General features: G+C 58.0%; 8 protein-coding genes across 8 annotated transcripts; 4 read left to right on the top strand and 4 right to left on the bottom strand.

The window, feature by feature from the left end:
• Window positions 1-390: 390 nt before the first annotated feature.
• On the bottom strand, window positions 391-5224 carry EHS24_005323 (uncharacterized protein; the record flags this gene model as incomplete). The annotated part of the gene is made up of 3 exons (XM_028620851.1): window positions 391-4424; window positions 4510-4746; window positions 4804-5224. 3 exons carry the CDS (start codon window positions 5222-5224, stop codon window positions 391-393), a joined length of 4692 nt encoding a protein of 1563 aa, XP_028471893.1.
• A 2658-nt stretch (window positions 5225-7882) lies between these two features.
• EHS24_005322 (uncharacterized protein) lies at window positions 7883-9504 on the top strand (the record flags this gene model as incomplete). Its single annotated transcript, XM_028620850.1, has 4 exons — window positions 7883-7916; window positions 8188-8262; window positions 8341-8810; window positions 8938-9504. 4 exons carry the CDS (start codon window positions 7883-7885, stop codon window positions 9502-9504), a joined length of 1146 nt encoding a protein of 381 aa, XP_028471892.1.
• A 1636-nt stretch (window positions 9505-11140) lies between these two features.
• On the bottom strand, window positions 11141-13287 carry EHS24_005321 (uncharacterized protein; the record flags this gene model as incomplete). Its single annotated transcript, XM_028620849.1, has 4 exons — window positions 11141-11797; window positions 11852-12066; window positions 12122-12330; window positions 12566-13287. 4 exons carry the CDS (start codon window positions 13285-13287, stop codon window positions 11141-11143), a joined length of 1803 nt encoding a protein of 600 aa, XP_028471891.1.
• Window positions 13288-13850: 563 nt separating this feature from the next.
• EHS24_005320 (uncharacterized protein) lies at window positions 13851-15249 on the bottom strand (the record flags this gene model as incomplete). Its single annotated transcript, XM_028620848.1, has 2 exons — window positions 13851-15034; window positions 15105-15249. The coding sequence occupies 2 exons, from the start codon at window positions 15247-15249 to the stop codon at window positions 13851-13853; spliced, it is 1329 nt and encodes a 442-aa protein (XP_028471890.1).
• A 1432-nt stretch (window positions 15250-16681) lies between these two features.
• On the top strand, window positions 16682-18974 carry EHS24_005319 (uncharacterized protein; the record flags this gene model as incomplete). Its single annotated transcript, XM_028620847.1, has 6 exons — window positions 16682-16857; window positions 16929-17029; window positions 17098-17606; window positions 17705-18253; window positions 18359-18904; window positions 18948-18974. 6 exons carry the CDS (start codon window positions 16682-16684, stop codon window positions 18972-18974), a joined length of 1908 nt encoding a protein of 635 aa, XP_028471889.1.
• Window positions 18975-20057: 1083 nt separating this feature from the next.
• Window positions 20058-23144, top strand: EHS24_005318 (uncharacterized protein; the record flags this gene model as incomplete). The annotated part of the gene is made up of 3 exons (XM_028620846.1): window positions 20058-20093; window positions 20139-20900; window positions 20955-23144. 3 exons carry the CDS (start codon window positions 20058-20060, stop codon window positions 23142-23144), a joined length of 2988 nt encoding a protein of 995 aa, XP_028471888.1.
• Window positions 23145-23309: 165 nt separating this feature from the next.
• On the bottom strand, window positions 23310-24528 carry EHS24_005317 (uncharacterized protein; the record flags this gene model as incomplete). Its single annotated transcript, XM_028620845.1, has 5 exons — window positions 23310-23742; window positions 23785-23899; window positions 23940-24190; window positions 24243-24322; window positions 24397-24528. 5 exons carry the CDS (start codon window positions 24526-24528, stop codon window positions 23310-23312), a joined length of 1011 nt encoding a protein of 336 aa, XP_028471887.1.
• A 308-nt stretch (window positions 24529-24836) lies between these two features.
• On the top strand, window positions 24837-26449 carry ENT3 (Epsin-3; the record flags this gene model as incomplete). The annotated part of the gene is made up of 6 exons (XM_028620844.1): window positions 24837-24852; window positions 24906-25035; window positions 25087-25137; window positions 25177-25224; window positions 25280-26057; window positions 26099-26449. 6 exons carry the CDS (start codon window positions 24837-24839, stop codon window positions 26447-26449), a joined length of 1374 nt encoding a protein of 457 aa, XP_028471886.1.
• Window positions 26450-26639: the final 190 nt, after the last annotated feature.

Genomic DNA, 26639 nt, shown 5'->3' with positions numbered 1-26639 from the left:
AAGGAACGAAGGTGAGCCGAACATTTTTCGGGAAACCCGAGAGACGGCCACTTTGGCCACTTTGCAATTGTGAGGCGTTGCCTTGGCAAACATTACCGTCGGGCTATCGTTGCGGTCGCGTCCGTGACGCAGCAACGGGCTGGAGTCGCACGATGGTGGTGGAGCCAGGATCACAACGACGAGAAGGATGTGGCACGGTAGGCAGGTGAACGCCGAGACCGAAATGTCAATCAAACCGAGATCTGCCCGTGAGATTTGTGTGCACTATGAATACCGATATCAGACACATCGGTCCAAAAAAAAAAAACGTATGCGGAAGGAAAGTGCATTGAGATGGATTTGAGATGAATTAACAATATGTTCTAACAAAACGTGTCAGTCTATGTTGGACTACTTTGCCGACTCGAGGCTGGGGACGCGAGTCGAATCAGAGTGTGTGAGGGGAGCGCTGGAGCCCAATGGCGAACCGTCAACCCTCTCCTTCTCCGCAGAGTTGAAGACGGGCTCAGGCTGGGGGACCTTCTGCGACACATTGGTGCGCGTGCGCTCGACGCCGGTGAGCTGGCGGGTGATGTTGGTCTGAGTGGTGGTCGAGCGCTGGAGTCCATCCTCGTCCTCCTCCTTCTTGTTGTTCTTGGGAACACGGGCGAGCCAGTAGAGGAAGATGGCGCCAAAGATGTTGAAGATGACGTAGACCCACAGCAGGCCGAAGTCACGCCAACGGTTGCTAAAGTAGATGTTGAACGCGGCGAGGAAGGTGTCGGTACTGCTCATGGCGCAGAAGTTACACTCGGACGTGGCATTGGCGTCGGTGAGGTAACCGCCGGCAAGGGCAATGTAGGGGGCCATGTATTCACCGCAAGTGGCGCCAGAGGGGGGGTAAAATTGGACAAGCTCAGTGGCAGAGCAAACGACGTTGGCGTGAGCTGTCGCGACACCAAGCAGACCCTCCACAAGATAGGTGAAGGGTGACACACGGTTCATGAAATGCCAGAAGCCAGGTAGCGACTGGAGGGGGACGAGGGTACCGCAGAAGACGAGGCACAGCGAGAAGAGCAGGTTGGCGAGGTTACCAGCGGTTTCGGCGAGCTCGATACCAGCGACCATCATGGTAGCGAAAGTCGATGTGAACAGGAAGAAGACGATCATGAAGAGCCAGATGAGGGCACCACGAGAGTCGACCGCGTCGGTGAGCTGGGCGTTGCGGTAGTAGCCGATGGGGTAGTACCAGCAGAAGAAGAAGAGGGTGGCAGCCAGAATCGACCAGGGGACCTCGACGAAAATGTTCGACAGGATGAAGATCTTCCACGAGTACGTCTTGGACGGGCGCTCACGAACTTCGTACAGCGAACGCTGGATGACAAAGTTGGGCATGATTTGCTGGACGATCTGGCCGAAAATGGTGAATGCCATGAAGACGGAGAAGAGCTGGTTCTGGAGGCCTTGTTGAGAGGTGTCGGCCTTGAAGAACGAGAAGCCGATGAAGAGAGCACACGAGATACAGAGCAGGAGCTTGGACATGATGTAGCTGGGCGTGCGCCAGTACTGCTGGAAGACGCGGCGGAGGACCTCGTACATTTGAACACCGATGGATGCGGCAAACTCAGAGTAGGCGGCCTTGTCGGCCTTGGGGTCAGCCTTGGGGACGAGGGCGCGGCGCTCGTGCTTGATGACCTCGAGCTCTTCACGGACGGCAACACGCTCGGGCGAGTCAAGCCAAGCCTGGTGCCAGTCGACGTCGGTGTGGGAGCCAGGGGCAGCACCAATGGCAGAAAGCATCCACTCGGCGGGGTTTTCGCCAGCGGGGCAAGGAGGAGCACCGTTGCGGACAAAGTAGTCGATGAGAATGTTGGACTGGTGACCGACCTGACCGTAGTAGACAGTCCTGCCACCCTTGGCAAGGAAGAGAAGACGGTCGAACTGCTCAAAGAGCATGGCAGAGGGCTGGTGAATGGTGCAGAGAATGGCCTGGCCGTTGGCAGTAAGCTTCTGGAGGAGCTGAAGAATGTTCCACGAGGTCTGCGAGTCAAGTCCCGAGGTAGGCTCGTCGAGGAAGAGAAGAAGCTCGGGCTTGGCGACGAGTTCGACACCGATGGTAAGACGCTTGCGCTGTTCGACGTTGAGGCCCTCGCCGGGAACACCGACAACGGCGTCGGCGTAGCCGTCCATCTCGAGGAGCTTGAGGACGTCCTCGACATACTGGTACTTTTCGGCGCGGGGAACGGACTTGGGTTGACGGAGGATGGCAGAGAAACGGAGGGCCTCACGGACGGTCGAGGTCTGAAGGTGCAGGTCCTGCTGCTGGACATAACCAGTCTTGCGCTGGAACGAAACATCGCGGGGACGGCCGTCGACAAGCATTTGACCGGTAACAACACCCATTGTGACACGAGTAGCCAGGACATCGAGGAGGGTAGTCTTGCCCGCACCGGAGACACCCATCAGGGCGGTGAGGGTACCGGGCTTGACCCAGCCGTCGACGTGGTCAAGAATACGACGAGGCTCGCCCTTAATCTTGATGTCGTAGCAGACATCCTTCCAGGAGAAGACAGCAGTCTGGCGCTGAATGAGGCCGTCGGCAGCATCAAGGGTCGTTTGGCGCCTCATGAGAGCGGCCTCCTTGACATCGAGGGTCTCCTCGTCGGTGTTTTGGGCCTTGAGCGCGGCGGGGATCTTGCCGCGGGGGAAGACAAGAACCTCACCCTTGGAGCGCTGGGCGGTAATGTACTCGGTGGCGCCGAGATAGACACATGCCAGGAAGATCATAAAGGCGAAAATGATGCCGACGTTGCGCCACTTGTGCGCGTGTTGGTAGTTGTACGCGGCGAGAAGGTACGCGTCGCCGTCGACGGTGGTAGCACCAGCAACAGAGCCGACAGCCGAACAGGCCACCTCGAGGCCAGAAGTAGGGTAGTTGCCACCCGACGGGACAAAGGTCGCACACGCGAACTGGCGGTTGTGGAACTCATTGATCATGAGCGATTCGAAGCCGTAGGCGATCGGGTCGAGGTAGTTGATCCACCTGGCCCAGCCGTGCATGTACGAGATGGGGAGGGCGAAACCGGTGTAGATAACCAGCGCAAGAATGAGAACGGCGGCCGGGGCGAGGGCTTGAGTGAGGGAGCGTGAGAGCGATGCGATAGAACGGAACATCATCGACATTGTAAGAGTGAGGATGAACGATACGAAGAAGAAGAAGAAGAAGGGCCCAGGTTCACGACGCAGGTTGGTCATGAAGTAGATGATCAAGTTGAAGAGAATGGCGTTGCAAATCTTGTAGGGCATGTCGCAAAGCATGGACGCAAAGGCTTCAGCTGAAGGGTGGTAGAAGGCGTATTGCGCATGTTTTTCGACGATGGGACGCTGAGCATAGAGGGTAAGAATTTCGAGGGCCGAACCAAAGGCGTTCATGAGGATGGCGAAGAAGAGAAGACCACCACGAGAGTAGAACGAGGCGGTGGTGGGCTGCAGGTTGTAGAAGATGGACGCGATGATGAGGGCCATGATTGAGTTACCGAAGAGTTGCGAGAGGGTGAGCGACGGGTCCGCCTTGAGACGCTGGAAACCACGGTCAAGACAGAGCTTGACCTGGCCAGCGTACGAAAGGGTGTAGGGCGAGCCGGGGCGGATGTGCTTGGACTGCTGAGCACGACGCGAGGCAAGGAACTCGTCGTAATGCTGGCCGCCAGTGGGGTACTTGGCGTTGAACGCGGCAATCTCGCCCTTGAGGGCAGCATACTCGGGGCTCGCGCGCCAGCGAGCGGAAAACTCCTTGGGCGTTTGGGGCACCTGGTGCTCAAAGCCATCACGAGCAGTACGCTCGCTGGGGGAAGTAAGGGAGGTGAGGAAGTCGGGGGTGGTCTGCTGCTCGGGGCAGTGGAAGCCCATGTTGACAAAGAACTCCTTGGCCTCTGTGCAGCGGCCAAAGTAAATCTGCTCGCCCTCGTAAAGGACACAGACCTTGTCAAAGAGGTCGTACGCGCTCTGTGGGGCCTGGTAGATGGCGACGCAAGAGCTGGTACCAAAGTGCTCGGCGCTGAGGCGGAGGTTCCTGACAAACTCGATGGCGTTGGCCGAGTCGAGACCACGGGTCGAGTTGTCCCAGCACTGGAGAGGAGCGGACGCAAGGGTGGCCTCTGCAATCGAGACACGCTTGCGCTCACCACCCGAGACACCACGGATAAAGTCGTTGCCGACCTTGGTGTTGATGGTGTGCGAGATGCCAAAGATGCTCATGATAACGTCGCGCATGTGCTCGGCATACTTCTTCTGCGTGAGGCCGGCAGGAGGGTTCCTGGGCGCACGAGCACGAGCAGCGAACGCAAGGGTGTCGCCAACGACGAGCTTGGGGAAGTGGACGTCGACCTCTGCGGTGTAGATGGACTCGCCACGGAACTGCGAGTGCATCTCCTTGGGAGTGATACCTGAGGAACAAAGTGTCAATTGAATGTGTCTGGCATGTCGGGTGTCTCCCGGCTCCACCACTGGCAACCCATAATTTAAACTTACCGCGGTAATTAAGATGGGAGCCCTCGTCGAGATAAATGCCATTCATTTCGCCAGCAATCGCCTTCAGGAGCGTGGTGCAGCCTGAACCGGGGGGCCCGAGGACGACCAGCATCTCGCCTGCATCGACAACACCGTCGATGCTGTTGAGAATGTTGACACGGGTCTTGCGACCAGTAATCTTGTCGCGCAGAGTTTGGTAGGCGTAGACGGCAATGTTGCCAACAGTCTTCTGGTAGTCTTTGTTTGTGTGTGAGCGACGTGGGTCCTGACAATTGGGAGATTGACGTCACTCACCGGCATCGGAGCCGTAACCAAAGACGTCCATGTTGGAGTAGGCAAGACCAGAAGTACGGGGAGCAGTGTCCCGGTGACGAACGACGAGCTTGGTCCACTTGCGGACGTCAAAGTTCTCCGAGAAGGGGTCGAGGTCGGAGCCCTCCTCGTAGTCGAAGATGTCGCCTTCAGCAAGAACGGAGCCGTTGGTGGCGACACGGTGGAGGCCACCAGGACGGGTGCTCTGGCGAGTGATCTGGCGAGCAAGCTTGGTGATTTGCTCGTGGCGCTCCTCGATCGGAGTAAACACCTCCTCTTCGTCATTGTCGCCGTCCGTGTTGGTGGGCCCGGTGTGGCTCATCATACGCTGAAGCGCAGTGCCACCGCCGTCCATCGTGGCACCATCGATGTTTGCTGCGAAATTGCCGACCAATGCAGCCATGGCTGGCAGAAAGGGAGAGGGGTGAGGGGGTCGGGTTAGAAAAGGTGGGTGAGGGAAATTGGTGTTGGATCAACTCTTGTGCTGTGGGGCTTTTATTCAATGGCCACGAGTACCAAGCCAAACACTGCTGTCGTGCCATTGACAATGCTCGGCCAGTGCAAGTGCGCACCGGGCAGCTCGCTCCTGATCAAAAGTGGCCGTTCAGCGCCTGGCTGGCCGCCCCAGGCCCCCGTTACGGTCGCCACCGGCGGCCGGGTGCACGGATTGAAGCCCTTTTCACGGCTTTTCCGTCCTGCAAACGTGGCGATAACGTGGGGTTTCCCTGGCTCCACACCTGGTCACCACCGTTTCCAGCCGTTAGTCAGCGACTTGACGTAACGAATTTTCGCGATGGCCATCGGTCTCGCCCACTACCGAGCTACCGATGGTCATTGACGTGTGGATCGCGATATCGATCACAGGGAAAAAAGGCAGGGTCAACTTGCGCGGCTTGGCGGCGGTGTTCACCATGTTGACACACACGACCCGTAGCTGCCTTCACGTCAACTGCCTTCACGTCACCATGGCAAAATGAGACGGGCGGACGGGTCTCTACCCCTCTCGGCGTCCGTAGAATGAGGCCGAAGGTCATGATAAATAAAAGTGGACGTATGCGTCATCGAGTGGGCTCTCTTGTTCCTTGGAATAGAAAACTGTACACCAAGGACGTGCGACCCGCACAGCCCGCCACCGTTCTTTCCCCCATCTTCACCAACAGCAATCCAACGAACGTTGCCATCCGAGCACACATGCCACCACGAAGGCAGTTAGTCACAGCCCACAGATCACACGGCCAACAGTGATACACGACGCCCGTTACTGGCCGGCTCGTGCGCACAACCAGTCCGCTTGACACCTCCGCACGTCCACAGATTATTCACCGTTCTGACAAACCACCTCGACACCTGGCCAAGAATTACTTTGAGAAGGCAGTTGGAGCTGCAGTGAATCTTCAAATCGACAAGGTCATGATACGTTTGTCGACTGTGGCGGACGAGACGGAATAATGCTTGTCACTCGCCCTCGCGCCCCGCCGTCTGTCCATCCGCCACTAGTGTCGGAAGACACGGACTGCGCTGAACTGCCGATCGTCATGGGTGCTAAGGTTATGTCCGCCTATCGCCATGTGCATAGTTGAGCTGGAATCCTGACAAACTGGGGGCTCGCGGTCTACGATTGTTTGGATGAAGACTGTGTGTGGACTAAACGTCGTCCCTGTTTGTTGTTATCGCTACTGTTGCAACAATCCCAACGTCAACACGGCCGCTACCCTCACTTCCAACTTGTGTCCATAAACAGAACTCGTGAGAACAGGAGCCATGAAGTGCATCATACATCAGCACATGTATGTGTCACCACGCCCCGTCAATTGCGAGGTGAGGCGACGGTGTATCACGTTGAGGGGGGATTCTTGCTTTGTGCCGAACCACCGTCGAGTTTTCGTTCGTTTCCGTAAGAACTGCTGCTCTCAGGTAACGGTAACGAAACCTAATACTGGCCATCCCATTCAGCATGGTCAATGGCATCCTCGAACCCAAAACTATGCGGACTTTGGGCCGCACGCACCCATCGGCTTGGCCTTCTTAACTGTTACGTCGGCTTCAGAAACGGTAATCCAGCCGTATCTGCTGTGATGTGCCTCTGAACTGAAGTGTCCCCGCCACAGCTGTAGCCGCTGAATGCCATCACCTTCTGCAAGCATAGAGCTTTTTCTGTCTCTCCTCCGGCCCTCGGCGCTTGTAAATGTCGCCTCCTCGTATGGTGCCAACATCTTTTTGCTCTCATGCACAAGCCTGACTTCTTAGCCGCGTCCACAGCTCCGCATCGGTCCTTCCGAACGTAAGAGAGCAGATCCAGTAGACGTCCTTAAGCTCTCAATGTTTCTTTCCCAGCGTTGAGGTTTAAGAGCCTGGGTATTAATTTCCACGTCGGTTCATTTCGCGCAATTATCATACGTCGATATCCCTTTGACTGGGGCCTATATCCTTACAGCTCTTTTAAATGACAATAGGATTACTCTTATCGCCAGCAAAATCCTATCTGTGCATCCGTGATGCGAGTGGCTTGTGGTAGTCGACCACTGCTTACAGGCGCCAGGGCCTACGTCAGCAGAGGCTGCATGTTCAGAAGGCCTGGCAACGTCTCTCAGTAAATATTCGAGGCTACAGTGAGTACATGACACCAGTACAAGACACGGCAAGATTTCGAGAAGGTTTGGCCTGCGGCAAAAGGCAACGTGTGCGCTGGCACCCTTTATACTGGGCTGTCCGCCACCACCCCGCACGTGCAAGCGCCCAAAACGACCTGTTAAGCCGACCCCACACGGATCCGCGCTGGTGAGAGGTCGATGGAGGCCGGGGGTCGACGTGAAAGCCGGTGAGGCCGCGAGCCCCGGAGTGCTGCTGTCGGCTCTCCCTGGCCCACCTCCACACTTCCGGACGCGGTCGAAGCGGCGCTCGACGGCACAACGAGTTGTTCGCAAGGACGAGCATGCGGGGCAGAGTGGGTCCGCATCGGCCCGGCGCCTGGGGCCGTGTTTGCCGTGTGGGAATTTGATCCCGTTGCCTCCCGACCCGCTTGCGCCGCCGCGCTCCGAGAAAACCCGCCCGCCTGGAGGGCATGAACGTGGGGTCCCATGTCGGTCGCACGCTCCGTACGCTCCGCACACTCCGGTCGATAGTCACCCCGCACGCATGTGCGGTGTTCATGAGAGCAAAAGGGGAATCGTCGGTCCTCCGACGCCCCCGACGTGCTCAACGACGCGGTCGATGTAGATATATAAGAACGTGTGTGTTCTGTCAGCATGAGACCGCCAACTCACCACCTCTCACAAAGTAGCCTCCCTGTGCCACAATCTCCAACCAACAACAAGTGCGTCTCCGATCTTCCGGGACCCGACCTTGTGCCACTGCTGACTCTGCCAGTGACTGTCGCTCCTGTCGCTTCTCCTTCTGCTCCCACTGCTCCCACTGTGGCCATCAACGGCTTTGGGCGTATCGGTGAGTACCACGCTGTGGGCCTCCAAATAGAGAGCGCCCACAGGGCACATCATGTGGCATGCCTCTGACGCCACACAGGTCGCGCCCTCTTCCGCATCTGCCTCGACCGCAATGACATTCGCCTTGTTGCCGTCAACCACACTGCTGCCTCGATCGAGCACCTCCTCTCTGCCATCCACCACGACTCTACCCACGGTGCCTGCCTCCACTCGAGCGAGATCATTGTTGCCCCCGCAGACCACCCCGAGCAGCTCCAGCCCACCGCCAACAACCCCACCCCCTCTGCCCTCCTGTACCGTGGCCGCATCATCCACCTCTTCTCGCACCGTGACCCCGTCAAGCTCGACTGGTCGTCGGCCGGTGCCGACTACATTATGGAGTCGACCGGCAAGATGACCACTGTCGCCACTGCCTCTGTTCACATTTCCAAGGCCAAGGGCAAGAAGGTCATCATCTCGGCTCCTTCCAAGGACGCTCGCAACCTCGTCTACGGTGTCAACCACACCGACTACTCTGGCGATGACGTTGTTTCCAACGCTTCGTGCACTGTGAGTTCTGTCGTGCTGGGTGAATACTGCATTGGGAGTGGAGTGGTGACGATGAGCGCCACACCCCATCTTTCACCCGTCCTCATCAGGAAAACATGGCGGAAAACAAGTGCTAATTCCCTCGCAGACCAACTGCCTCGCCCCCGTTGCCTCGGTCCTCCACAAGGCTTTCGGTGTCGAGAACGGCATGATGACCACCATCCACGCCTCCACTGCGTCGCAAAAGGTTCTTGACGGTTTCTCGGCCAAGGACATTCGTTCCGGCCGCTCCGCCATGGGCAACATCATCCCCGCCACCACTGGTGCCGCCAAGGCTGTGGTCAAGGTCCTTCCCGAGCTTGAGGGCAAGTTCCAGGGTATCTCTGTCCGCGTTCCCGTCACCAACGTCTCGCTCGTGGACCTCACTGTTACCACCACCAAGCCCTTCGAGTCCAAGGAGGAGCTCATGGCCGCCTTTACCACTGCCGCCAACACCCCCGTTTCGGAAGGTGGCCTCAAGGGCGTCCTCGGCGTCTCGATGGAGAAGCTCGTCTCGTCCGACTACCTCACTTCCTCGCAGTCGTCGACCATTGATGTTGACGCTTCGATCGTTCTTGACAACCACACCGCCAAGGTCATTGCCTGGTACGACAACGAGTACGGCTTTGCCAACCGCATGTGCGACCTTGCTCTCTACATGAGCACTCGCGACTAGACAACCACGTTTTAGATAAAATAGATCCTCTCCTTTTTTGGTTTTTGTAGTTTCAGCTTCATGTATTCTTACCAACGTGTTAGAGCGGGCTGGAGTTGTCCGATGGTTGCGATTTCCTCCACGTGCAAAGGACGCTGCACGCACTGATGTCGGGCTAATCGGCATTCATAGTCTACAGTAGCTCCCGCCACACGCGGGCCAAGAAGGCCGATCGGTCAGGCCGGCGCCGCGGAAGATGCCTGACACCTCCCTTCCCCACATGCGTCTGCGGCCCTTTAGCCTGGCCTGCGTTGTCTGTCTGTTGTGTAAGGGAACCCAAGTACAGAGTCAGCGAGCGCCAGAACATGGGGCGTCATGTTGTCTAAAAGAACGTGGGACGCCGACGAGTGACCATGATCCACCGAATGCTGCACAACTCAAGGGGAACTGTGGCCGCGGGCGACATATCCGACGTCCGCTTATGGCCGTGAGCTCGTTGGGCACTTAACCCGCGCGCAATCTACTGACATGTGGTCGGACCTGTCCGCAAGGCACCACGGGCCACGGGACCGCCATGGCTGGCGTCGGCTGGTCCGACGTAGATTAGGCACCTCCAGGCGGAAGTTGTGTGGTGTGTGCATATTGTTTGGGGGATGGGTGGGGGACGTGCATAGATGCGCGAGGAGGTCGGCCATCGTGTGGGAGTCATTTACGGATGAGGTGGCACTTTACTGAAATCATGTATTTTCGTTGCGGAAAGGTTGGGGTTTTGGTGTGCCTCGAGTAGTAGACAGTACCCATTCGGCTGCAACACGGCGAGTCTGACATTCTTGCAATGAGTCTAGTGGGGGACCTTTGCTTTCGTGGATGCAAATAAATGCTTATGTACTGAGTTTACCGTAGTCTACCAGGTTGCTTAGAATGACGTGACCCTCCATCGTTTTACCTGGATTTAAACCATTTTTATTGCTCCCACAACAACAACAGTAGGAACGACTCCTCATTGTTATGCCGGATTGCAAAGCGTGTCTCATCATCATGGCTTCCCGTTTGCAGCCGTGTCGGGTTTAAATGCAGAGCTGTAACCTGAGGTTATGGACAGTATTGTTTTAGTCTAGCCACGGCAATACATTGAACATAATGCAAAGGTTATCATCCCTCGTATGTGCAACTACCACCCAACTCTAGCTGACTCATCTCTCGCATAACTGACATATCGACACCTCCAGCATCGAGCTGGCTGCAGCTATGTACAGCTCACATGACAAAGCACGAGAGAGTGCCGCGGAACGTCGGAACTGAATTATCCGCACTACTTTTTGCGGCGTTCAAACATCACAAAGGCCCATGGCGTTCTCAGATGCACAGGACAAGAGGGAGCTCGGCCGGGAACGTATCGCGGAATTGCGGAATTACACAACCAGTGGGCAAGCATTGGTGTGGAGCCGAGGCCTCGAGAAACTCGTGGGGCATCAGCAATTCTACAACTCGTGTGCTGTGCCTGTACGCCCCAGGCGTCGTAATGAACGAGCGTGCTTGCATGCAGAATGATTATTCGACTAGGTCTATATGAAAATGCAAAAGAATAAGCCACGGAGGGTGGGACACCTGTCTGTGCCTCCGCTGTAGCGTTGGTAAAGGAGGGTGCGGCTGATGTCTACTCCTCCTTGGCAGTGGTGGCTACGGCACCAGGGTTGGCCTCTGGGTCCTTCTCCTTCTTGGAGGGATCCTCGTCAACGGCCGTTTCCACCGTGTCAGTCGTGGTGGTGCTGCCAGCAGCCTTCTTGGGCTGGAAGCGACCCATGCCGCGAAGAACGGTGAGGGCAATGATCAAGGCGGTGAAAGCCGTGCCGGCCGCAAACCAGAAACCGCCATGGAGACCCTTGAGGATGGCCGATATTTTGTCGTCGCCAGCCTGGAGGGCTTTATTTTGCAGACTTGTCTGGACGACAGACACAAAGGCCAGGCCGAGGGCACCGCCGAGCTGTACCAGAGTCTGGAACAGGGCACCAGCGACACTCTGCTCCTCGGGAAGGGCAAGGGTGGACACAAAGATACTGCCGACAGCCATGAGGAAGTCGGCTCCAAGTACGGCGAGCCACATGGCGTTGAATGGAAGACGCCAGTAATAGGCGTCAGCCGGGGCAATGGCGAAGAAGACGTTGGCCAGACCCGTGGCGAGAATGCCAATAGAGATGAGAAGTTGGCCGGGAACGAGGTGGACGACCTTTGCAACGAGAATGTTGCACAGAAGACCGGAAACGGTGGTCGGGAGGAAGCGAAGCATCGCTCCGATTGTGCCAACCAGTTGCACCTGTGGGAGAGTGTTAGCTGCTTGCTTGTAACGCTAGTCTCCAAGTTGTCTCACCTGCTCATAGAAAAGGGTGGCACTGTAGAAAATGGTGGCAAAGCCCATCCAGGTAATGCCGCCAACCAAATACGTCGCAGCAAGCCTGCCCTTTGCGCGTGTCCAGAGAGCAATACGCATAAGTGGTGGACGAGTTGTGCGTGTCTCAACATAGTGCTCCCAGAAGAAAAAGCCAGCGATCATGAGCACCGAAATGATGAGGAGAGCGATAATGTCTGTATTGCGTCAGCCAATGTGCGCCACCACATGGAATTCTCTCGGTACACTCACATCCGCTCTTCCATCCTTGAGGGGCCGTCTGGGCATCTGACACGGCAAATTGAAGCAGGACCAGGGCGACGGTGATGATGGCGGCTCCCACCCAGTCGATGCGACGGTCAGAGTCCAGGTCCCGGTCGGGAGGAACCGCGACGACGCCAGCCACAGCCACCAGCGCGGCGGTGCCGGCAAAAGTCCACAATGCTGCGCGCCATGTCTTACTGGAGGTGCTTGTCAGTAAAGCCTAACTTTGGGTTGAACGAAGCGCTGGGATGCACCGTCCAAGTGCAAGACGATGTCTATCGACACGTGCACCCAGCGACCAAACCGACCAAGACGAGGAGTGTAGGTGGTTGTGACAGGTGGCAGGTGCACGGTGGCAACGACACGTGGAGTGCACTGTCCGCTACGCAGTGTAGGGACTTGGCCATGCCCTTTGTTGGAAGGTGGACTCACTCGGTGTAAGAAATCAGCACTCCGCCGATGATGAGACCCAGTCCGCCGCCGATGGGACCTCCGGCAGAGAAACAAGCAAACGCGCTCGCCCTGGTCCGTCCAGAAAAGCTTGACGCGATGATACCGATAGCCGAGGGAATAGCAAACGCACTGCCTACACCGGCGAGTGCACGAGTGACGACCAGACCGGCGGCATTGGTCATAAACCCGCCGATCAAGGTGAAGATGGCGTTGAATGCCACGCCGGCGATGAAACAGGCCTTGCGGCCGTAGACGTCTGCGACACGTCCTGCGAGCAGGAGGAAACAGCCGTTGGTGAGGGAGAAGGCAGACGAGATCCACTGGAGCTGCGCTTCGGCCATGCCCAGGTCCTCCATGATGAGCGGCAACGCAATGCTCAGACTCATCGAACCGGCACCAGACAGCGCCATGGTCGCCGTGGTCGTGAGTGCGATGGCGATCGTGCGGCCCATGGAGAGGGTGGGATGCGGCGGCGGCTGTGATGCACCCTCGTTTTCCTCGCCGGCCTCAGTGGCCAGTTCTGGTGTGATCACCACACCATACTCTCCAGGTGCGCCGGCAATGCCCGCGCTCGTCGAACGATAGAGGCTGAGTTGGGCGAAATCGGCCTGCTGATCGGCGTCGGAGGAAGAACCCCCGGCTGCCCTCCCAACGTCGCGGCTATGCCTGGGCAGCTTGTCGCCGCTGGCGGTGTCGGTCATGTTGTCAAGATGGAAATGGTGTGATGTATGATGCCAAGCAACAAAAGCGACTATACTTTTAGCAATACCCGAGGCTCGCAGTAGTCACATCGTGTTGCTCGGTCAAGGGAAGTCCGAGGGCTGGATAAATCAACCGAAGCTTTTCCCGCCCACTTTAGTCGCCGCACGCAGCGACCGGGTTCTGCTGCGGTGGGATGTACGGGTGTGCATCGGAACGGCGGCCTTTTGTGGTTGCACAGTGCATGTACGTGCTATGTCAGCCAAAGCATGTATGTACTACCAATCCCATGTACTCGCTATGTGCTTTGCCTCGATTCAGTAGAGTGATCGACATGACGGCGGACGACGCCGGCCGCAGGGCAAATACTGATTCTTGTATGATAACGCCCACGTTGCAGTCTCACCGTCAGGTATCACAAACATGCATTATCGGCTACTTGTACAAGGCGTCCACGTCGCCCCGGATCTTAAATGTTTATTCTACAATCGCGTTGCTTTGTTTCAACGCGTCGTCGTTTTGGACGCGTTGAGTGTGACTGACGGCCAATGGGTCACAGACTTCTTTACAAAGCGTACCCGAGCTCAGCCTCAAGCTTTGTCAAGCTGCGCTTCTGGATCTCCTCGTGCAGTGCGAAGCTGTCGCGGAGGGGCATGGGCAGGAGGGAGGAAAAGTACTCCCGAGTCGCCTCACCAGCAGCCGGAGATGCGGAACGGCTGCGGTCGCTCTCGTTCAGGTTGGACTGGAAGATGCCAGCTGCCGAGGCCGGGAGAAAGTCTTCGTATGTGATGGGCGAGAGCGCCACCGTCCCAGCCTTGATAAGCTCAGAGAGGGGGGTAGGAGACGTGGGCTGGGGGCCGACGAGCTTGTACTCGACGTACGCGAGGTCCTGTTCGACCATCTCGGCATACGAGTCCGGGAAGCTCTTGAAGGCTTCGGCCAGGTTGTGCTGGTGGTGCGCATTGTCGATGGCCGGCGCAGTGCGGGACAAGAGGTCGAGGTAGAGGTTGTGGCCTTTGCGGGTGAGCGCACATCCGCGCTGCTCAATCTCGCCGAAACGTGCACGGTGGCTGCCAGATGCTGCCGCACCAGGTGCATCACCGGGGAAGCGGATGGGCTCGGTGAGGGCCTGGAATGAGGTTTGGCGCAAGAGAATGTCACAGTTGCGGCGAGGTGGACCTTCGATAATCTGCTTGGGTGTGATGCCCCTCGCACTCATGCCCTCCTGGGCGGCGTCAATGTCAAGAACTCGAGGCGTAAGGTGGTTGATGTGGGGGCCACGGAACGCCACAATGTCGGCGACAAGGGTGTGGGCCTCGTGCAGGCGGTTGTAGACGTCGCGCGAGACGAGAGCAGAGTCGTGCCACTTGAAGGTCTCGAGCGACTTTTCGACCAACTCGTTGGCATCGACCTCGTTGAGACCGCCCTCAATCTCCGACTTGGAGACAAGGTCGCGCACGCGTGGGTGGAAAATATCGCGTCCGGCAAGAATGGCTTGAGCCTCGGCGCGGAGGTCGTCGGGGAGAAGGGAAGGAAGCAGGAGCGACGTGAAGACGCGGAAGGGGTTGATTGCGAGAGCCTCAGCTGTAACAGGGCGGAAAGCGGTGGCATGGACGGGCACACCAGAGGTCGAGAGGTCATAGTAGCCAACGGGCTCCATACCCATCTGCCCAAAGAGGCGCGAAATCATGACCAGTTCCTCGGGCTTGCCGAGGCGGATCGCGCCGTGACGTTCCACCTTGAGGCGATCTGTTCGGGTCAGACTTCATCCTGGGGCTGATAGTGCTTGTATCCAGCTGACGCATGGCCAACGACTCACCCTCGGGCTTGGCCTCCGTTTCGGCGTTGACGTCGTCAACCAGCTCGATGAGGTCACCGTACAGTGGCACCTCGGAGCGGTACATGGCGCTCAATGCTGCGCAGAAGCGTGCACGGAGCTCATCTTTGGAGACAAACTGGGTCATCGTGTATGGGTGATAGGGAAGATGGGAGAGTATGCAGTGTGGGAGGGGGACTGTTGTCCCATCCATGCATCGAGTCGTTTGATATATAGAGATACGAGTGCAGCCGATCTACGTTGCCTGTTATCAGTAAGCCGTGGAGGTTTGGCTAGGCAGAGGTGGTCGCCTCCGCTATTCCGGGGAATCTGGTCAGTTGGCTCGACTCCCGGCTCTCAGCCACACTTGACCGTTGAGGACGGTGTCCGCAGGTAGGGAAATCGCGCGACTTGCATGGTCGTTCGCGCGCCTATGTGGGGTATGGGGGGACTGGGGGACTGCAGGACTGGTGGACCGGAACAAACAACCGTCGCAGCAGAGACACAATTGACTACTCTGTTTTGGCGTCGGTATCCGCCGAAGAGAGTCAGTCGAGAGACGCCGGAGACGGAGCTCCGTACTCGGTTGTGGAGGCCATGTCGGCCAGGTCACCGTCATCGGCCAGTGATTCAGTGACCGTTGCTATGCGGCGCCCCGGGCGCCTACTCTGATGAGAAAGAGACGTTGCCACATGTGGTTCAACGACATGGATTGCAACAATTCAAGAGCTTGGCAGGACGTCTCCCCAAGATCCGCATACAAAAATCGAAAAAAGACGCAACCACAGATCCAAGATCCACAGAGCCCTTTTGCGATCCTCTGAACTATCTGGCGTGCCAGGGGTGCGGTTGCGCGGATGCTGTGCCTTGAGCACTACGGGAACCTGCATGGGGTCTTGGACGCGCCATGGCTCTCTTTTGACAGTCTCGACACGAGCAAGCGGTGGTAGCGAGGACAACTCGTTAGCGTGCGAAACAAGGGAAAAAAAAAAGGACGGAGAGAGGAGAGGGTGATACAAACACCGAGGCAAAGCGAGGAATTTGTACGACGCCTCTGAAGACGACACCACAGGCCACAGGTGCACAGAGATCAGAGAGAGGTGGGCAAACGCGGTTTTGAGTGTCCTGACATGTCTCCTGACGGGACATGAGGCAATGTATGTGTGAGAGGGTTGGAATTACAAATCAAACCAAAGGGCAAAACGTAAACAGAGCGCGTCGGCATTTGTTTTACCCCACACCAAAGTCTAATCCGCCTATTGACTTATTTGTGGGGAAGCTTCGGCCTAAATCAAATGATATGTATACGTCACATTGTATTACGTAACCTTTATCAGTGGCCCCCGGTGGGCGCTTAGCAATGGGCCAACTTGGGATATTGGTGCCAGTCGTCTTGCCTTTGCCTCTCTGTTCCGTGTGTGTGGTACGGCTACAAACTGCTACGGCTCGTCGTCTATTTCCATCTTGAGACCACCCCATCCCATCGCTCTATCAACACCCATGGCGTCCCCGTCACCGTCCCTCAGCCCAGAGGCCTCATCCGCATCCAAACGTAAACGGAGCCGTGCGGGCTGCTACACATGTCGCCGCCGAAAGGTATGAGAAGGAGAGAGTGGAGCCAGCCGACGTCGTGGGCTTTCCCTCGGTCCCCCCCTCCAAAGCGGGGGCCCGTTCTCCAACATCCACTAGAGTATCGAACCATCGCTGACAGTGACCAGAAGGCATGCGACAGCGCACGTCCCGTGTGCGGATCATGGTGAGTGCTCGGGGTGACGATGGTGCAATATACATGGACATTTTGGGAGACTGACGATGGGTGACTTTCAGCACTCGACTGGGCATTCCTTGCGTGTTCCCAAAGCTGTACCGCAACGCAAAGGGTGAACTTGTGCCGTCACCTCAGCCAAACGGTCGCACAAAGAAGCTTCGTGAGTCTGGTGCCCATCGCCACCACCACCACAACCTTTGGATGCTGACATAGGCCTATGTCTCTCAGCGCGTGGGGATGACTCGCCAGAAATCGCGACACGCATGCTGCACAGCGAACCGCCTGGCCCATCCACCTCAGGAACAACAACAACTTCAAACCCCTGGGAGACCACTCCGACATCCAACCCTCCAAACTGGCCACAATCCCATCCATCGGCAACGAGTACTGCTTACCCTCTCGACGAGATGGAGGGCGATAGGGAAGGCGACCTGTCCGATTCTGCCCTCGACCAGTTCCTCGCGTCGTTAGGCGACACGGGTGAGAACGGGCAGGCATGGGTCTGGCCGCTGTTCACAGACTCTTCGGCGCTCGAGCTCGATCTCGCAGGGGCCGGAAGTGGTGGGGGTGGTGGGAACGGAAACGGTGCGGCCGCTCCCAGCGGACCGTCCGCCGCACCCCCGAACAACAACAACTCGGCGGCGGGGTATGACACGGGTGGCGCAGCAAATCTCTTCTTGCCGAACAAGATGGTGACGGCGGCGGCCGTCCTTGAGCATCTCCCAGCACTATATGACGTAAGTTATCCCGACGCCTTTCGGGAGGTCTTGGCCCCCAGGCGAGGAAGGGGTAGATCCGAGCCGATACGCGAGATCTGGACTGACTTACCCCTCAGTATTGGGTCAATAGCTTCTCCCATGTCCTCTCCGTTCTTGGCCCCGGTCACAACCCTCAAGTCAACGGCATGCTCCCGGTCGTGCAGCGATCACCACTCGTCATGTGTGCCCTAATTGCCTGGGCGGCTACACATCGGGCGAACATTGGTCACCCGTACGAGGATGTGGCACGGCTTGCGACCGACACGACCGAGCTCCAGATCGACCAACTGGAAATCGAACGAGATTTCAGCGACGAGGAGCGGGAAGAGTACATGTGGACACTGCTGATTCTTGGCGGCCTCGAAATCGTGCGAGGTGACGTCAAGGGCTGGGTCGCGCGCTTACCGGTGACACGACGACTGCTGTCTCGCGCCATCGAGAAGAGCGACTTTAAGAAGTCGCTCACTTGGCAGTCTCTTGGTTATAACTGCGTGTACCACGACGTCCTGGCTTCTTTGACCACTACCCGAGCGCCTCAATTCCCCGTCGACATGTACACCCGGATCCTCACGGCGAGCGACCTTGAAATGGACAGCTACATGGGCGCAACGCGAGGAATTTTCCCAGTGAGTGTGACAAACAAGCTAGATCTGAACCCTGTGTGCCACTCCCGCCTTTCGCTTGTCGCTTGTGGTTTAGTGTATATCCCGGAAGCTAACTTTGCCGCCCAGTTCCTGATTGAAACTGCCATGCTGGCTGGGCACATCCACGACGTCCTCCAGCAACCGCCGTCCGACGACCGTGACGGCGCCCTCGCCCAGCTCCTCGCCAAGGCCGACTCCATCACCGTGCGTATCCGCGCAGCGGACGTTCCTCCTGGCCTTTTTGCGCATCCATTGCCAATTGGTACGGATCGATCCCTGCTTGTCGTGGCGTTTCAGACCTACCAGATTGCCGCCGAGCTCTATGTGCGGCAAGCCGTGTTCCGTACAGGCCCCTCGGACCTCGTGAACCGCCAGCTCGCCACACGGATTCTCAAGTATATGCGCCTTCACCTCGGCACCCCCAACGAAAGCCAAATGATGTTCCCACTCTTTTTGGCAGGCGTATGCACCAGCAACGAGGCAGGACGCAATGAAGTGTTGGGTATTTTCAACAAGTTTTCGCAACGCGTTCAAGTTCGCAATGTGTTCACCGTTGTCAATCTTTTGATTGACGTGTGGAAGCATGACCCCAACGGCGACCGATTTGTCGATTGGCGCAAGCTTGGAGAGGAGGTTAGTTGCAGGACATGGGACGGCCGTTGCTGACAAGTTGCAGATGGGTGTGGCGCTGTCATTTGCGTGAGCGTCGTTAGTAGTAGTATGACGGCAGTCGGGAGAAGGGAGGGAGGAGGCGCTGTAAAAGTATCATTCTTATAATGGCTGTGTTCGCCCACATGACTGTGAGCGCTAGCCATGGGGCGGTAGGTACGACAATGTAGCCGCACGGCAAGCTGGATGCTTGTATAGAATTGGTCTCTTGAGGTGAGGTAACCTGCGGGCACGGATCTTATGCACACTGTACATTTGTACTGTACCACCTCATGCAGGTTATCCCAACTAAGCGACGGGAAAGCGGACGTTCGATGCAAGGGCGAGCTTTGCGGAGTCTCCGAGCATCGAGGACTATGGTGATGAACAATGGTGCCACACTCCTCCGTAATGATGTCGGGAGTGAAATAGGCTCACCACACCATGGTTGATAACACGTTCATCTGAGCAAGCAAACACACAATGCCTATGTCTTCATTAAACTAGACGCCCATTGTGAGCGCTTGGCCAAGTGGCTCCACATGAGTCAGGCGCACTGAAGGCATACACATTCTCCCGTCCTCATCGGACGGACTTGCCGCGTTGGTGTTCCCTACTCACTCTTGTAAGCGTTGTTACCGCCTGCGATAAGATATAGAGAAAAGCTAAGCGCACAGGCACTTTGCGGTATGTTGTGGCCATACTTGCAGTTTCTGTTGCGTTCTGCCAATGCAGATGAAGCGGCGCATCCTGCTGCGTGAAAGTCACGCACACAGCCCGTACAAATGGTCGGAAATAGGCCGGAAATAGGCGAGGCGGTTTCCATGGCGTCTAGCTCTTGCATTTGGCCATTTGGATTCGTTACTGTGATCAACAGTACACGTGGTCTACCCACACTCTGCGCCTGTGCACCACTGTGTGTTGTCCGGCTTGCAAGGACGAGAAGAGAGGCTAGAAATATAGAGAGGTGCATGGCTTGGAGGCGGCCGGGTAGTTCAGTCACGTGATTTACTCCCACGTGGCAGGGAGACAGAGCGGGAGTATTTTTTCCGAGCCTCCGCTGTAATTCTGTAAGTTCTTGTGCTCATCTTGAAGAAGAGGCAACGAGCACCCTCGACCATCAACCAACAACACAACCATGGTCAGGTCGTACATGCGCCATGGCCCCACGCAGGTAAGCTAGCTCGTTGTTTCTTATGACTAAAAGGCTAACTCTCAGGCCTTTGGCATTGTCTGCTCGCCCACGGCCAACGCGTCCTACGACGGCCGCCTTGCCTATGTCGCCGGATGGGAAGATGTCCTTGTGTGGGACGTCAAGCGCGGCGAGATGGTCTCCATGTGGCACGCTACCGGAGTGACCTCTCCCATCACCGCTCTGTCTCCCGCCCCGACCCCCGAAGCATCGGCCTCTACCGCTCCTCAGACGTTTGCCGTCGCCTACACCAACGGTTCCATCCGCCTTTGGTCCTGGGACCCGGAGACGCCCTCCGTGGAGGCTACCGAGGTGGTCACCTTTAACGGTCACAAGAAGGGCGTGACTTCCTTGAGCTGGGACGCGGACGGAGCACGCCTCGCGTCGGGAGGAACCGAAGGCGAGGTTGTCGTCTGGGACCGTGTTGCCGAAGTCGGTCTGTTCCGTTTGCGCGGCCACCGTGGCCCCGTGACCAGCATCACATTTGTGCCCCACCCCCACCTCCCTTCGACTGCGCATGCCGGCTACCTTGTTACCACCAGCAAGGACACGTACCTCAAGCTCTGGGACCTGTCGACCCAGCACTGCGTTCAGACGGTCGTTGTCGGCCGCGGCGAGGTTACTTCAGCGGCTGTCCAGGAGGAGCTTCCGGAGGAGGACGAGGAGGGAGACAAGGAGGGAGAAGGCCGCTGGCTCATCCTCACTGGTTCGGGCGATGGCGAAGTCAAGGCGTGGACGATTGAAAAGGCCGCCCTGGCCGATGGACTGAAGGAGAATGACAAGGGCGAGGTGGGTTCCATCCAGCATACGATGGTGTGGGCATTTAAGCTGACGTTTTACTAGCTCCCCACATTGGTTCATCCCCTTTGCACTGTGCCGCTCCCATCGTCGACGCACGCGGTCACCCAGCTCGCCTTCCACCCTACCCTGCCGCTCGTCCTGGCGCAGACTTCGGACAAGACGACTGCTGTCCTCCGTGTCCGTTCCGAGGAGGAAGTCCAGGCGAAGCGTGTGAGGAGGCAGAAGCGTGAACGCGAGAAGAGCAAGAAGAAGAAGGCCACCGCTGGTACCGAAGAGGAGGCCGACGGCAACGAAAAGGACGTGACCAATGAGCCCGTGGCATGGCTCGACCGCATTACGACATGGTGTGTGGTCAAGGCCAACGCCAAGGTCAAGTCGTTTTCGCTTGCTCGCGACGAGCCCAACTCGAAGACTGTTGGTCTTTTGCTCGCTCTTGCCAACAACTCGCTCGAGGCTTACACCTTCCCCTCGCCCGGCCTCACCGGCGCCAAGGGCTCCAAGTCCAAGCTTGCCGACGGCACCATCCCGGAGCCTGTCAAGGTGCACTCGGTCGAATTGCCCGGACACAGGCAGGACGTGCGTGCACTGGCAGTCAGCAGCGACGACCAGGTTCTCGCCTCGGCCGCCAGTGGTACCCTCAAGGTGTGGAACTTGCGCACCACCACCTGCCTGCGTACCATGGAGTGCGGCTACGCACTGTGCTGTACCTTCTTGCCTGGCGACCGTCACGTCGTGGTGGGAACCAAGGCTGGTGAGCTGCTGTTGTATGATGTTGCTGCGTCGACGCTTCTGGCACGTTACGAGGCTCACAAGGGCCCCGTGTGGTCCATCAATGTTCGCCCCGACGGTCGCGGCCTCGTGTCGGGCAGTGCCGACAAGGACGTCAAGTTCTGGGACTTTGAGATGCGCGAGGAAGGCGAGGGCGAGCGTGTGGTCAGCCGTCTCGGCGTGGAGACTGTGTACAAGACCAAGCAGCTCGCGCTTGTCCACGTGCGTACCCTCAAGATGACCGACGACGTCCTTGCCGTCAAGTACTCGCCCGACGGCAAATACCTTGCCGTTTCCCTTTTGGACTCGACCGTCAAAATCTTCTTCCAGGACTCGCTCAAGTTCTTCCTGTCGCTGTACGGCCACAAGCTGCCCGTGCTCGCGCTCGACATTTCGTCCGACTCCAAGCTCATTGTCACATGTTCGGCAGACAAGAATGTCAAGATCTGGGGTCTTGATTTCGGAGACTGCCACCGCTCGCTGTTTGCGCACGACGACAGCGTCATGCAGGTCGCGTTTGAGAAGAACAGTCACCACTTCTGGACGGCCGGCAAGGACCGTCTCCTCAAGTACTGGGACGGCGACAAGTTTGAGCTCATCCAAAAGCTCGAGGGCCACCACGGCGAGCTCTGGTCTTTGGCAGTTTCGCAGCGCGGCGAGTTTGTCGTCTCTGGCTCGCACGACAAGAGTATCCGCGTCTGGGAGAAGACCGAGGAGCCCTTGTTCCTTGAGGAAGAGCGCGAGCGCGAGATGGAGGCAGCGCACGACGCCGACCTTGCCGACAGTTTGAACCGTACCGGTCTCAACGATGACGACGAGGACGAGGATGGAGAAGGTGGCGAGGCCGAGGCCGTCCAGAAGCAGACTGCCGAGACCCTCATGGCCGGCGAGCGTATTGTCGACGCTCTGGAACTTGCCGATGCCGACAAGCTCGCCTTTGAAGAGTACGAGGCTGAAAAGCTCCGTCTCGGCGCGGCTGGCGACAGCCTCCCTGCACCCACTCGTAACCCCGAGCTCCTCGCTCGTGGTGTCGAAGGCGACGAGCACGTCTACAACACGCTCAAGAAGATTCCCGCGGCGCAGATGGAGGACGCTCTGCTCGTCCTTCCCTTCCGCCAGGTTGTTTCTCTGCTCGGCTACCTCGACGCGTGGGCCCTCAAGGACCGCGACATCATCCTTACTGCCCGTCTTCTCCACTTCCTGGTCCGCACCCACCACTCGCAGTTGGTCGCCAACCGCGTGATGCGCACCCAGCTCGTCGACCTGCGTACCCATGTCCGTTCCGCACTTGAGCGCCACAGGAAGCGCATGGGTTACAACCTTGCCGCTCTCCGTTTCCTGCGTTCCCGCTGGGAGGGCGAGCGTACTGCTGGTATCCTTGAAGAGGAGGGTATGGATGAGGAGGCGGTCAAGAAGCGTTTGGCTGAGGGCAGGCAAAAGCGCAAGCGTGTGGCTGTCGCTTAGTGGAGAGAGTCGGTGGAGGTTTTTTTTTCTGGCACACAATCACATACATCTTCTTGCTCTGCATCGCATTGTTTGGACACGGAAATGCCGCAGCCCGGGCACACACACTAAACTACTGATACATCAATGCGATATGGGTGGGGGTCTGAATGCTGTTTTGTTTCTCTACACCTCGACCAGCTCGAGGTCATCCTCATCTTCCTCTTCTTCGCTGCTCTCCTCCTCGTCCTTGCCAATGTCGGGCTTGCTGTCTCCACCAGACTCCTTCCACGTATCCTTGAGCTCCCACATGTTTGCGTACTGGCCCTCCTTGATGAGAACCGCAACGTCCTTGAGCACCTCGCGGAGCCAGGCGTCGGGCTGCTGCAGCGTCGCCTTGAGTGCCGTGATGGACCAGTAGGGCTTGTCGGAGAACAGCGAGAAGAGACGGTCGGTAAGCTCGCCGCGCTCCAGGCGCGCGAAACGCTCGCCCGTGGGGAGACGCGATGAGCCAGCGACCATGCCCTTGCCGAGGGTACTGGACGCGTTGGAGAAACCGGACGCGAGCTGGTTGAGCTTGGCCTGGGACATTTTCGAGTCATCGAGTTGCACAATGGGGCTGGCAGGGTTAGTATTGTAGACCAGGCAAAGCTCCACATACCGCTTCGACTGCTCGCTCTCGAGACGGCGCTGCTGGAGAATCTTGAGATACTTGGATGAGTTGACGGGGCGGATACTGCCCTCGTGGTCGAGCGAACTGAGAAGACGAGGGTGTGCTGTTTGGTCAGTATCGTGACATACAACTTTATGGCTCACCCTTCTCGCGCTTGCGCTTCATGGAGCTGCTCTCGCCACTGCCTGGCTGGGACACCCAGGTACGCGACTGCTCGGTAAACACGAACGTGTTCTTGACATGGTGGGAGGGCATGACGACCTCGTACTCGTCCGGAATACCGTTCACGTCGAGCTTGGAGCGCTTGGCCGCGCGATCAGCTGCCGTCGCACCACCCGCGGGCTTTTCGTCGGCCTGGACGGGGAGCTTGAGAGTGATTTTGGGTGGGTTGACACTGGATGAGGGTGAGCTTGCTGCGACCCGACAGGACATTAAGCACTACTGACGAATTGTCCACTAGCAGAGTGCCGAGATGGACGCCGCCCTGGCGCACTCTCTCCCAACGCTCGAGCAGGAACCTGGGCACCTAAGAGAGGGAGAAGATCAACATTGTGGTTCATTGATTGATGACATTGGGTGGCAAAACGGACTGCGACGAACCTTCATTGCCCACACTTTGCTCTGCCCCAAGGATGCCGAGACCTCGAGCACCTCCTCTTCGACGGGGATGTTGAAGACATCGTGACCGTCTTGTGTGAGGACTGGCTTGAGGTCCTGTGAAGAGGACGCCATTGCTGCAGGTGATGGGGAGAGCAACAACAATGATGGCGAGCGCGAAGGCCAGATGAAACCACTGCGCCCACACGGCGTTAATCGGCGATTTGCATGACGTGGCATTTACCCCGCACCCAGGCGCGCCAGGGAGCGTGCGGCTTCCGCCGTTGGGTTGCGTCGACGCGCTGGAGGCCACCATCGTCGCCGTCCTCATCATCATCGCCGTCGTCGTCGTCTAAGAAGCGGGTCGTGATCAAAACGCACCCACCCTCTCGCCAACAGGCCTCCCTCATCCCCTTCCTACACCACCCCCCCAGCTCGTCACCATGGACTTTATCGAGAGTACGTCCTTCTGTGTGGTAACGACGCCCCCTCACTGACCACTGACGCGACAGACATCGCCAAGCAGGCGTCCCAGATCACAATGTACGATGTCAAGTCGTACTACAACAATGCCAAGAACATGGTCCTCAACGTCCCCGAGATGGAGGCAAAGGTTCGCGAGGCCACCAACGAGGACGCATGGTGAGTGTGATGGGAGACACCCGCATCGTGCTGGTCACTGACAACACCCAGGGGTGCTTCGTCGACCCTCATGCAGGAGATTGCCGCGGGAACGCACAACTTGTAAGCACTGGGACATGTGGACAATGAGCTCACCTTTAGCCAGCACTTTAACGAGATTATGCCGACCATCTACTCTCGCTTCATGGAGTAAGTTGCGGGCAAGCGCGTAGGCATAGCACCCCCAACTGACATCGTGTTCCAGAAAGGAGGCTCGCGAATGGCGCCAGATCTACAAGGCGCTCACTCTCCTCGAATACCTGATCAAGCACGGCTCAGAGCGCGTCGTCGACGACGCGCGCGCCCATGTCTCGACCATCAAGATGCTCCGCAACTTCCACTACATCGATGAGAAGGGCAAGGACCAGGGCATCAACGTCCGCAACCGTGCCAACGAGCTCGCGTCGCTTCTTAGCGACGTGGACCGCATCCGTGCCGAGCGCCGCAAGGCCAAGAGCAACCGCAACAAGTACCAGGGTGTCGAGGGCGGCATGTTCAACACGGCAAGCGGCAGCCGTTACGGCGGCTTTGGCAGCGACGCCGTGCGCGCTGGTGGTGGTGGTGGCGGCGGCGGCAGCAGCTCGGGCGGCTGGGCACGCGACGAGGACGAATACCGTGGTGGCAGCTCGCGTGCGGGAGGCTCCAACTTCCATGACACTGCCGCACGCAATGAATACGACGAGTACGAGGGTGCCGACGACTTTGATGGCCCACCCCGTCGTACCACCTCGGCAACCGCCTCGACATCTCGACCTGCCCGCACGTCCCCTGCCCCGTCCAAGCCTCCCAAGGCCCAGCCCCCCAAGGCCAAGGCTCCTGAAGTCAACCTCTTTGACTTTGACGACGAGCCCGTCTCCGCTCCTACCGCTGCGCCTGCTGCCCCAGCGGCTCCAGTGGATGCCTTTGGCGACGACGACTTTGACGACTTTCAGCAGGCCCCAACGCCTCTGCCCCGGCTCCCACTTCGCCCCCCGCGGCAGGCGGTGCCAACGCCAACCTCTTTGCCCTGCTCGAGGCGGGCAAGAGCTCGGCGGCACCGGCCCCCACTCCTTCATTCTCCGCCCCCGCTCCCGCTCCTGTCGCCTCGCCTACCGCACCGCCCGCGTACAGTGGTATGGGTGTCGGCATGGGCATGGCCCAGCAGCGCCCTGCCGCCGCCCCGGCTCCCAAGAAGCCCGCTTCCGCCTTTGACGACCTGTTCACCACTTCCCTTGGTGCGCCTGTTGTCAAGCCTGCATCGGCCGGCGGCAACAAGACCATTGCCGAGATGGAGAAGGAAAAGGCCTCGAGCGGGCTTTGGGGCTCGACCCCTACCGCTTCAGCGTCCGCCGCCAAGCCTGCCGCCAGCTCGGGCTTTGACGATCTCCTCCTCTAAGTTGTTTGAATAGACTTTTTTATGATATCCTGTGCCTCTTTACGCCGAGAGGAGGAGAGGCCACCGGGCGCCGGGTACGTACCCCCAAGGTGCCCGTGGCGGGTGGCAGTTCGGATTTTTACATGATTGTTTTGAATTTCCGCCACCGGTTTTCCACCGTCGTCGTGCTCATTCTCATCAGCCCATCATT

This window comes from Apiotrichum porosum (genome assembly GCF_003942205.1).
Source record: "Apiotrichum porosum strain DSM 27194 chromosome Unknown scaffold_21, whole genome shotgun sequence".
Taxonomy (NCBI): domain Eukaryota; kingdom Fungi; phylum Basidiomycota; class Tremellomycetes; order Trichosporonales; family Trichosporonaceae; genus Apiotrichum; species Apiotrichum porosum.
The sequence above is the reverse complement of the archived record's forward strand: the minus strand, read 5'-3'. Positions and strand labels throughout refer to the sequence as shown.